The 12,168-nt window shown below is 42.5% G+C and overlaps 3 protein-coding genes across 3 annotated transcripts in view; 1 reads left to right on the forward strand and 2 right to left on the reverse strand.

Annotated features, from left to right (window-relative positions):
- LOC138199756 (cytosolic 5'-nucleotidase 1A-like) overlaps positions 1-60 on the reverse strand; it is a 4,486-nt gene extending 4,426 nt beyond the window's left edge. Inside the window, exon 1 of the mRNA XM_069151940.1 lies at positions 1-60. This exon is cut by the window's left edge and continues 60 nt beyond it. The gene's annotated coding sequence lies outside the window, so the exon portion shown is untranslated.
- A 601-nt stretch (positions 61-661) lies between these two features.
- On the forward strand, positions 662-2,420 carry LOC138199649 (interferon alpha-inducible protein 27-like protein 2A). The gene is made up of 4 exons (XM_069151786.1): positions 662-970; positions 1,105-1,134; positions 1,299-1,460; positions 2,077-2,420. Exons 1-4 carry the CDS (start codon positions 961-963, stop codon positions 2,313-2,315), a joined length of 441 nt encoding a protein of 146 aa, XP_069007887.1. The 5' UTR covers positions 662-960; the 3' UTR covers positions 2,316-2,420.
- A 2,027-nt stretch (positions 2,421-4,447) lies between these two features.
- On the reverse strand, positions 4,448-7,546 carry LOC138199760 (cytosolic 5'-nucleotidase 1A-like). Its single transcript, XM_069151945.1, has 6 exons — positions 7,320-7,546; positions 6,782-6,889; positions 6,455-6,575; positions 5,829-5,957; positions 5,543-5,724; positions 4,448-5,165 (listed from the first exon to the last, which is right to left on the reverse strand). Exons 1-6 carry the CDS (start codon positions 7,404-7,406, stop codon positions 4,845-4,847), a joined length of 948 nt encoding a protein of 315 aa, XP_069008046.1. The 5' UTR covers positions 7,407-7,546; the 3' UTR covers positions 4,448-4,844.
- Between the last annotated feature and the right edge of the window lie 4,622 nt (positions 7,547-12,168).

Here is a 12,168-nt window from a genome sequence, read left to right on the forward strand (position 1 = left end):
TGGAGCTGGAGCAGCTGCAGGATATGTGGCTAGTTTCTTCTTTTGAAAGTCAGGAAGATCATATATTTCATTTCGGGGAGTGTCTGAATACTAGTTTCTATTTCTGAGAAACGACACTAACTTCCAACATGTGAACACTAGAGGGCGCCACAGGAGCACGAGACAGTTTGGATGAATCACCACACCAAAGGTTTCTGGAAAACTGACACTTCGGTGTAAAACAATTATGATATCCGCAATTAAATTATATAATAATATTGTATTCTATTATTTCATTTATTCTTATTATTTTTATTTCTGTATTCTAAGCTTGGGCAGCCAAGGTACTCTGTCAGTTCATAATGTTCTTCATGTTTTTAGGTTCTACAGCCAACATAAACATCGTGTACCTTGGTGAGTTATTCTTCACCATTTGTCCCTTAAGTTGTTTAGTATCATACATTGTATTAATGTTCTGCCATTTATATTTCATTACACTTTAAATAGGCCACTTTTACTTATAATAGTGTCAGTAAAGTTACTGACAAGAAAGAAAGAAAGAAAGAAAGAAAGAAAGAAAGAAAGAAAGCAGTGAGGGAAAAGTACGAACTTGAACAGTAATGTTTTCAGATTCTAACTTTGTATAAAAACAAATGATCTTTCATTTTCACTGAATCTCGACATGAGCAGAGTTTGAACTGAAAAGGTTTCACTGACACTAAATAACTTCCATACAGCAGGATATGTCTCTCCCTACTGATGAAGGTTCAGTATTACATCAACATTCACTCTGCTCACTGTATTTCAGTTCGTAATTTAAATGTGTGGTGATTAAATGTCTGTGTGACGCAGCATGTTTTGTTTATCCTGAAATCACATCCAACCCTCCTACTGTACATAAAGTCAGCTCCTCTTCCTGGTACTGAGAGTTGCCCAAAAAGTCAGTCCAGTTGCAGGATTGTCGTCAGATAATAGAAAGACATGGATCCCGGTAAGTCATCAGACATTTAGCAGACACAAGTAACATTTCTGAGCTCAATGACAGCCGTCGTGTTAATTGTCTTTGGTCAGGCTTGCTGATGTTTTGCTTGTAGTTACATGTTCATGTATGTTCTTGTGTTTCAGTGACAGTTTTGACTGTTGCAGCAGGAGCAGGTAAGACCTCAGAAGAGACTTAAAGAGTCACTTGTCTTTACTTTTTCATCTGAGTTGAAACCTTTTATTTAGAAAAAACCTTTGGTGCATGCACATTTATTTTTTGGATTGATTTATTTCAATCATGTATTAACTGTCTCTGCCTTGTTCTCGTCCATGTGCAGCAGGAGCTGTGGTCGGTGCTCCTTTGGTTCTGGGGGCCATAGGTTTCACCTCAGCTGGGATAGCAGCAGGCTCCTACGCTGCAGGCATGATGTCCGCAGCAGCAACTGCTAACGGAGGAGCGGTGGCAGCGGGGAGTCTGGTGGCTGTTTGCCAGTCAATAGGTAAACATCATAGTTAGATATTTCATATGGTTTCAGCTGTTGCATGTTAATGGTGATATGATAGGTGTTGCAGCAACAATCAAAGGTGAATCATGTGTTTTATAACTTTTCATAATATCCTCTGTAGTGCAGCAGCATCACTGTAAAATCCACAAGTGTGAAATTATAAATATCTTTGTTTAGTTCCAGAATTGTGAAGAAGTAAGCAGATTAGGTTCAACAACAACAGACTACAATACTGATGGAAATGTTTCTGTTTCATTTACTTCTTTGGTATAAAATTAACAATAACACTGTTGACTGTGTTTCTTGGTTGTTTGTATATAATATATATAGATATATACAGTACTGTATATACTGTATATACTGTGCATTTTATATTTCATATTTTTTACTGCTATTTTACTGCTATTTTATTGCTTTTCTATTGTTCTATTATTATCTTATTGCTTCTGTATGCTGCTGTAGCGAAACAATGTCCCCTCGGGGATTAATAAAGTAACTACCTAACCTAACCCAACCTAACCTAAAACAAAGCTTCTCTGCAGCTTGATCATGTGATCAAATTCATGATTTTTTTGGAAATCAAACCTCACACATGTAAATCTTGCTGTAGGTGCTGCTGGTCTGTCAGCGACTGTTGGTGCAGCTGGAGCTGCAGCAGCTGCGGCTGGAGCTGCTGCGGCTGCGGTTGGAACTGGAGCAGCTGCGGCTGGAACTGCTGCGGCTGCGGCTGCGGCTGCGGCTGGAACTGGAGCAGTTGCGGTTGGAACTGGAGCAGTTGCGGTTGGAACTGCAGCAGCTGTGGCTGGAGCTGGAGCAGCTGCAGGATATGTGGCTCGTCGCTTCGTTTGAAAGTCAGGAAGATCATATAACTGAAATCTGCCATTTTATTTTGGTGTTTCTGCAAATATATTTACTTTGTTCCAGCTTTCACCAAATAAAAGCAATGTTCCAATATTATGCATCTGAAAGTGTTTACTGACTTATTGTCTTAATTTAAATGAAGTATTTTACTGTATAAAAACTGCAAAGGTTTAAACCTCAGGTGTATCACTCAACAAGTTCCAAGCATGTATATGGTGTTATAATCTTATTTAGACACCCAAACATGAAGTCTACAGTCAACAAGGTTTTCTTTACAACTTATTAAAGAATGTTGTGAATGCAGGTTTAAAGGAACAATCTGAACTAAACTGGTTTATCAGCTCTGATGATCCAATGATGAGGAAGACTCATCCTCAGAAATGTTCACTGTTTGTTTCCTCTCCTGTTCTTCGTATTTTGTTTGTTGCATATTTTCCAAAACACTATGACGAACTGTTATAAATTGCAATCAGCACAAAAATAGAGGAAAAAAAACCTCCAGCGGTGCAGACATATCAGGATGATACACATCCTGGGCGAGGCTACAGCATCCTGTTTCAGAGTCATTGGTCCTGGTATGTTGTTATCAGCTGTTTCCTTGAACGTGTGTTGGTGTTTGTCTCCCCCTGCTGTCATGAGGAAGAATCATTTTGACCACTGATCATTTCAATCGTTTTTTAGGTAGGTAGGTATTTACTTTATTAATCCCCGAGGGGAAATTTTTTTCGCTACAGCAGCATACATACAGAAGCAATAAGACAATAATAGAAACAATAGAATAAAATAATAGAATAGAATAGAATAATATAATAATAGAAAAGCAATAAAATAAAATAGCAGTAAATAGTAGTAAAAAATATAAATATAAAATATAAAATGCACAGTATATACAGTACATTATATATCTATATATATTATATACAACAAACCAAGAAACAGTCAACATATATATATATATACAGTACAGTATATATATCTATATATATAATATACAAACAAACCAAATATACAAACAAACCATTTTTAAAGTCCAGAGTTTTATTGTTCCTTGTGGGGCAGTTAACATACTGGTGCAAAGTTGGCAGTACTTTATCCAGACTGGTTAAAGTCTCCAGTAACTAACAAAAATGCACCGGGATGCTTAGTCTGAAGTTTAGCCACAGTGGAGTGGATGGTGTCCACTGCTGCCTCTACGTCAGCTGATGGAGGAACGTACACAGCGATAACGATGACGTGAACTCCCTCGGTAAATAATAAGGGCGCATCCCCACGGCTCGAAGTTCAATGTCCGGGCCACAAAAACGTTCCTTCACACACGTGGTCGGGATTGCACCACCTCTCGTTCACATAGACTGCAATCCCTCCACCTTTCTTCTTGCCGCTCCGAACAACGTCTCTGTCCGCCCGAACAGTCCTGAAGCCGGGTACGACCGCGCTGTGGTCCGGGAGATGTGAGTGCAGCCATGTCTCGGTGAAACACATGATGCTGCACTCCCGGTACTCTCTCTGGGTCTTTACCAGCGCGCCGAGCTCGTCCGTCTTGTTAACCAACGACCTCACGTTCCCCGTTAAGATCTCCGGTACCGATGGTTTATATCTCCTCCTTTCCGCCTTTAGTTTAGCTCCAGCTCTGCAACCCCGACGTCTTCTCCGAAGTTCAACGGGGATCTCAGGCCTCGCTCCGGGCAGCAGCAGTAGAGGGCTACTCAGCGCGATCAGCTGATCACAAGAGTAAACAATAACAGAGCCCCCATCCAGAAACGTGGAAAAATTACAGTCCATTACGGACCGTTAACTTAACACACGAGAGAAAGAAAAAAAAAAACAACTCCGAAGAGGAGAAAGGCTTAAAAAATACTAATAATACTAATAACAAGGGGAGGGGAGCTGCTGCAACAGGCTGCCTCTAGCGCGGCGCCATCTTACCGGTCTCTTCCTGGCGTCTCTAAAGTAACACCAACCTTTCATAGACTTGTCACTCCTGCTTTTTATTCTGATTCTTAATTGTGAGTAAGAAAATTTAATTCTTTTCACCTCTACAACCCACTGAACATTTCTCAAATTGCTTTTCAACAGGAGAAAAAGAGGGACACAGTAGTTGTTTTTCAAATATAACCATAGCTACTCACTGAATTTACTGGGTGAAGAATACTACATTCATCAGTACACATCCATATACAACATTGTATTTGATTATTGTAAGAAATGCTGTGATCAGCTGTTTTACAATTTGGCTTGAATGCGTTTAGTTGTCTGTTTATAAAGTATAATAAAACTCCTATTACTCATTTTTATGCTTTTTCTTTTCTCTCGACTCTAAAACAGATGACTCAGTGCTGTGAGCTCCACAGAAATGTTTAACATTAATACAATAAAATGCTTCCTACTACTACTACCACAGTAACAACGACAGAATAGGTATATATATTTTTATTTATGTCTTTAATGCATCATGATGACAGTATTTTCCCATCAATTAGAACATAATGTTGATCCTGATAATCAATTGCCTTCTGCTTACTCTGAGCTGAAGGGCACCAGGCATGCCACTATGCCAACCTCCAATGCAGCTTCGACATGAGACATCTGGTCATCAAAGAAGATCTGGGGTTTGATCCTCTGCAGTGGGGGACCTTTCTTACTCCCTCCATTGAAGACAGCTTCATCCATCTCCAGGCTCCATGTGCGCAGAGTGTTTAAGGCTCTGTACCCATCACAGCCTGCACCGCGAGACGTCACCAGGTAGGTACGAATGGGGCACTTCTTCTTGTACTCGGGTTTATCGTGGAACTTCCTCTGCAGTCTTTCTAAAACCTCCAGGAATGTTTTGAATGGCCCCTGAACAACAAAGAGAGAAAAGGAGCAATGACATAGGCTGCACATTTGGTTAAAAGTTAAGAGTATTTGTACAATAGGACCATGTAAATGATATTAATATAATCCAACATTGATCATCTTCTAAAGCCAATAAACAGCATATCATAAATCATGATAAGTAAGTGTTACATTCATGATTGGAGGAACACAGTAGAGCAAGAGGATGATGGCAGGTTGATATTTATGAAGTATGCTATTACCAGTTGTAGTATATTATAATGTAGTAAATTTGAAAAATCACAGGATACATGTATAAATAATGTGTAAATTTCCACTCTAACAGTAATAAGTTGAAATGTGTGAAGTTAATTGACTAAATAATTTGTCACTATCCATACAGGTTTCATTGGGTTTTCAATCTCTCTCATCTCATTCTCCAAGTATCCTTTCAGCCCTTTGTCCTTGAAAACACGCTCTGACTCATCAGAGAAGAGAACAGCGTCGCCATCGAAGGCGACACGCAGCTGATCCTCCGTCTCTGCGATGTTGTCTGGGGTGAACACGGCAGCCGCTGCGATACCTAATGCAGCGACATTAATTCACAGCATCACACACAGTCATGGTTTGATGGACAGCTGTATGCAGGTATGCAGGCTGTAGAGTAACAGTTTGTCTTCTCTTGACCTTCGTTCAGTGCCTCTTTAACCTTCAACTGGGATTCATCAGACAGGTACAGGTGGGTGTTGTGTTGCTGTAATTTATGAACAAGTTGGTCTTCACTCACAGACAAGAAAGTGATGAGTTCATTCAGCCCTGCAAACAAGAAGGAATGACAAGAATCACCAAACAATACATTTACCCAAAACCTTCACACACACACACACACACACACACACACACACACACACACACACACACACACACACACTCACACATAAACACACACACACACACACACACACACACACACACACACACACACACACACACACACACTCACACACACACACACACACACACACACTCACACTCTCACACACACACACACACACACACACACACACACACACACACACACACAAACAGACACACACACAAACACACACAAACACACACACACACACACACAATGGGTTTTATGCCTTTTGTTGGATGTCTTCTTGACACAATAGAAAATAGCAACAAGCATTGAGCTCAAATAAAGTAAAACATATTTAAATCGTGATTGAAATGCATCTCTCATGTCTCCTACCTTCTGCTTATTTGCATCACAAATATTCCAACATTGTTCAGGTGTGTCAGTGACTCACCGTGAGTTTGGATCGTACTGTTGATTGAGCCGGTTGGGTGTTCATCGATGATTATGACCTTGAAGAGCTCCCTGCTCTCAGGGTAAAGCTCTAGAAGTTCAGCATTCACTGCCTTCAGAGCCTGAGACCACAACACAATTCAAGAAAATGAAACAAAAGAGTTAATCCCAAATAATGGCATAGAGAGAGAGAGCAGCAGAGCACATGAGTGTAATAAGTGTAATAAGTGTTTCTGTGTATGTTTCTATGTTTGTGACTCTGAGTGAATCTGTGAATAGTTAATACAGTAAATATCCTTCACACTCCTCAGACTTTTTAACATCTGACCTTGACAAAGGAGAAGGCCGGACCGGGGCTCGCTGAGCTGCTGCCCAACTCCTCCTTGAAGAGGACCTTTATTGGCATTGCGATGGTGACAGGAATCTCTATTTCAGGCTGGAGGATCAGAAAAAACAAACAAATGTTGAACAGTTTAACAACAATCTCAGTTTTCTCTACAGTTATTTGATTCATATTTTGAGGAATCCTTTAAATCGTTTCACCATATATTGCGAAATTAACACCAAATTACTCATGTATGATATTGTTGTAGTTAATCTGTGTACTGCTTCTTTCTATACTGCATCTGATGGCGATTACACTGCTTACTTGTTGTTAGTTTATGTTTTTTATTGTCATCCTAGCATTATATTTTTCCTCTGGTTGCAAATCATGCTGAACGTGCTGTATCGTCTCACTTTTGATAACTGCAACGAACCTGGTGGAAAATGGTTGAAGTCAGCTGGTAGACAATAAGTTAAATGAGTTATAAATTAAACAAATATCAACATATCAGGTGATCAGAACTGAATACGGTAAAACTCACTTTATTCTGTTTCTTTCCCCCAGTCCTGGTGTTTGTTGGAGAATCCTGTCCAGGGCTCCAACAACGTTTTTTGTCATTAAAACTCATCTCACCGACTCAGCTCACTCTTCAGCTCACTCTTCAGCTCACTCTTCAGCTCACTCTTCAGGTCACTCTTCAGCATCTACTCTGAGGACTCTTTTATAATCCTTTTTGGTTTCGTGTTCTCTTGATTTACACGTGACTGATGAATGTTTTAAGGAAGGGCAGAGCAGTTTGAACTTGTTTCTTGGTAACATGAGTAATTATTGGGCATGTGATAACAGATTTTTGAATTCACCCAGTGATGAACACAGGCCCATGGAATAAATGGCCGGTGGATTTAGGTCCAAATAAACAAGGTTTTTTTCAGTTTAAAGTGATTTTTGATTCTATTTTCTGAACAGTTTAAAAAAATCCCACGTGTTGTCCTTTAATAAAGTGACAATATGAGTCTATACTGTTAGCATGATCGTTAACTCTGAGCTGCTAGATGATACAAGTTTATTAAAATGGCGGGAGTACGTGGGCTAAAAGGCCTGAGGGATTATAAATTATTAATATTAAAGAAAAGTAAATTCAACATTGCATTCTTACATTAGATCACACATCATTGATGTGACATTTTGAGTTTCAGACCAAAACCCATCGTGTATGGTAGGTAGGTAGGTAGGTATATACTTTATTAATCCCCGAGGGGAAATTTTTTCACCACAGCAGCATACATACAGAAGCAATAAGACAATAATAGAAACAATAGAATAAAATAATAGAATAGAATAATATAATAATAGAAAAGCAATAAAATAAAATAGCAGTAAATAGCAGTAAAAAATATAAATATAAAATGCACAGTATATACAGTATATATACAGTACATTATATATCTATATATATTATATACAACAAACCAATAAACACAGTCAACATATATATATATGTGTATATATACATACAGTACAGTATATATCTATATATATAATATACAAGCAACCAAGAAACACAGTCAACAGTGTTATTGTACTGTGATGGATTTTGCCAGAGGTGAGTTATTGTAAAGTCTTATGGCAGTGGGCAGGAATGATCTCCTGTATCTGTCCTTGTGACAGCGGAGCTGGAGGAATCTTTTGGAGAAAGTGCTCCGCTGTCCCTGCAGCAGGTGGTGGAGAGGGTGGACAGGATTATCCAAGATGGACAATAGTTTGTTCAGCGTCCTCCTCTCCACCACCTTTTCCAGGCTGTCCAGTTTGTAGCCGATGATGGAGCCGGCCTTCTTAACCAGTTTGTTAAGTCTGTTGGTGTCTCCTGCTCCAATGCTGCCCCCCCAGCAGACCACAGCGAAGTACAAAGCACTGGCCACAACAGACTGGTAAAACATCTCCAACATCTCGCTGCACACATTGAAGGATCGAAGTTTCCTCAAGAAAAAGAGTCGACTCATCCCCTTCTTGTAGACAGCGTTGATGTTGGTCTTCCAGTTCAGTCTGTTGTCGATGAACACACCAGGTACTTGTACTCCTCAACCATGTCCACCTCCTCTCCCAGAACTCTCAGCGGTTGTGGAGCCGTCGTCTTCCTCCTGAAGTCGACCACCATCTCTCTGGTCTCGGCCACGTTCAGGAGCAGGTGATTTCTTCCCGCCCACTCCACAAAGTCCTCCACTACTGCCCTGTACTCGTCCTCCCGTCCATCCCTTATACATCCTACCACTGCAGAGTCATCAGAGAACTTCTGCAGATGGCAGGACTCTGAGTTGTACTGGGAGTCAGTGGTGTAGAAGGTGAACAGAAAGGGAGACAGAACAGTTCCCTGAGGAGCTCCAGTACCACTGACCACCGTATCAGACAGCACACTGCCCAGATGGACAAACTGTGGTCTGCCTGTCAGGTAGTCAGTGATCCAGGAGACGGTGGACGTGTCCACCACCACCACCCGCAGCTTCTCACTCAGCAGCAGTGGTTGGATGGTGTTAAATGCACTGGAGAAATCAAAGAAAGTGATTCTCACAGATTCACCGGTTCCATCCAGGTGAGACTGAGCTCGTTGCAGCAGGTAGATGATGGCGTCGTCCACTCCCACACGAGGCTGGTACGCAAATTGCAGAGGGTCCAGTGAAGATTTCACCAGCGGCCTGAGGTGGGCCAAGACCAGCCTCTCCAGAACCTTCATCACATGAGATGTGAGGGCAACCGGTCGGTAGTCGTTGAGGCCAGATGGAGTCGTCTTCTTGGGGACAGGAACCAGACAGGACGTCTTCCACAGCACCGGGACCTCCTCCTGCTTCAGGCTCAGGTTGAAGAGGTGTTGTAGGACCTCAGCCAGCTGGACGGCGCAGGTCTTCAGGACCCCGGGGCTGATGCCGTCAGGTCCTGCAGCCTTGCGCTGGTGGATTCTCTCCAGCTGTCTCCTAACCTGGCCAGTCGTCACAGAGATGAGGGTGGGGGTGGAGGGGGGGTCAAGGTGTCGATGGAGGAAGAGCCCTTTGAGATTGAGGGCTCTATGCAGTTCACCAGGGGGCGCAGAGGGGGAGGGGGGGAGGCAGCAGCAGCAGAGGTGTTTGGGAGGTGTGAGGTGTGGAGGAGACAGATGAGGGTGGTGAACTAAACCTGTTGAAGAAACAGTTTAGTTCATTTGACCTCTCCAGGGAGCCCCCTGGTCGTCTCTCTCTCCCCTTGAACCCAGTAATCTCCTTCATACCGGTCCACACCTCCCTCACGTTGTTCTGTTGGAGTTTGGCCTCCAGCTTCCTCCTGTAGGAGTCCTTGCACTCCCTGAGCTTCTCCTTCAGGTGGCGCTGCACTCTCCTGAGCTCCTCCCTGTCCCCAGACCTGAAAGCTGCTTTCTTCTTATTAAGAAGAACTTTCAGGTCACTGGTGATCCACGGCTTGTTGATGGGGAAGCATTTTACAGTCCGGGATGGTACGGTGGTGTGTTCACAGAATTTGATGTATTCTGTGATACAGTCCGTCCTGCTGTTGATGTCCTCCCCATGTGGTCCACACAGCACGTCTCAGTCTGTGGACTCAAAGCAGTCCTGCAGGGCTTCTTTAGCCTCCTGTGTCCACCTCCTCACAGTCCTGGTGGTTACAGGCTGCCTCTGCACCAGAGGAACATACTTGGGAGTCAGCAGGACCAGGTTGTGATCTGATCTACCAAGGTGGGGAAGGGCAGTAGTACTGTATGCATCCATGGCATTAGCATACAGTAGGTCCAGAGTTTTATTGTTCCGTGTGGGGCAGTTAACATACTGGTGCAAAGTTGGCAGTACTTTATCCAGACTGGTTAAAGTCTCCAGTAACTAACAAAAATGCACCGGGATGCTTAGTCTGAAGTTTAGCCACAGTGGAGTGGATGGTGTCCACTGCTGCCTCTACGTCAGCTGATGGAGGAACGTACACAGCGATAACGATGACGTGAACTCCCTCGGTAAATAATAAGGGCGCATCCCCACGGCTAGAAGTTCAATGTCCGGGCCACAAAAACGTTCCTTCACACACGTGGTCGGGATTACACCACCTCTCGTTCACATAGACTGCAATCCCTCCACCTTTCTTCTTGCCGCTCCGAACAACGTCTCTGTCCGCCCGAACAGTCCTGAAGCCGGGTACGACCGCGCTGTGGTCCGGGAGATGTGAGTGCAGCCACGTCTCGGTGAAACACATGATGCTGCACTCCCGGTACTCTCTCTGGGTCTTTACCAGCGCGCCGAGCTCGTCCGTCTTGTTAACCAACGACCTCACGTTCCCCGTTAAGATCTCCGGTACCGATGGTTTATATCTCCTCCTTTCCGCCTTTAGTTTAGCTCCAGCTCTGCAACCCCGACGTCTTCTCCGAAGTTCAACGGGGATCTCAGGCCTCGCTCCGGGCAGCAGCAGTAGAGGGCTACTCAGCGCGATCAGCTGATCACAAGAGTAAACAATAACAGAGCCCCCATCCAGAAACGTGGAAAAATTACAGTCCATTACGGACCGTTAACTTAACACACGAGAGAAAGAAAAACAACAACAACTCCGAAGAGGAGAAAGGCTTAAAAAATACTAATAATACTGTATGTGTATGAACAGAGGACAGACCTGGCTTTAACTCGTTTTGTATATTACCTGCTGCATTAGTCTGCATAAAAGCAGCCATCTCTGTTGGATGTATTCTGCTTTGATACAGCATTGTATGAGGTAATAATATTCAGTTTTACTTAATCAGTAGAACAGTTTCCCGCTATGTGGCTCAACTTATCCTCGGTCGAGGCTCCATTTACTCCTCAATGTGTGCAAGTTCAGCCCAGAGACCACTCTTTTAATTTGGTAAATCATATTTTAGCTTCAAATTCATTATTCAAAGGGACGCAACACATCTTGAAACATGTTTACACATTTTAGGTGGACACATTACGGTCACTGTCAACCCTCAAGTAGAAACTGCCTCAAATTATTCGCTTTCCCCAACCAATTAGTCAACAGTGAAGTTTTAGTCCCACTCTGTGTTACAACCAGGTGTTCAACATCCTCCTTCCTCCTTCAGTATCCCAGCAGTACCAGCTGGTATACAACTCTTGAAAACCTACTAACTAACAAATATATAACATCACCTTCTTTTTTTATGGCTTACAGGATTATACAGCAGCAGGATCCACACTGTATTCAAACTTAGAGAGTTTGAAGACAAACACAGCAGCAGTAACTCCATTCATTCTTTAAAGCTTCTGAAATGTTATTGTGCTGTTACGTAACCAACTTTCTCTGCACAGCAAACAGCTGAATTGTGCTCCACAATCACAGTTTCTGCAGAAAAATAATTGAGAATAAAGCAGTCGTGTAAAGAGATGAATTCAGCA

The sequence above is a fragment of the Embiotoca jacksoni genome, unplaced genomic scaffold (genome assembly GCF_022577435.1).
Source record: "Embiotoca jacksoni isolate LCO1_2020_lvr unplaced genomic scaffold, fEmbJac1.0.p SCAF_18, whole genome shotgun sequence".
NCBI classification, from domain to species: domain Eukaryota; kingdom Metazoa; phylum Chordata; class Actinopteri; family Embiotocidae; genus Embiotoca; species Embiotoca jacksoni.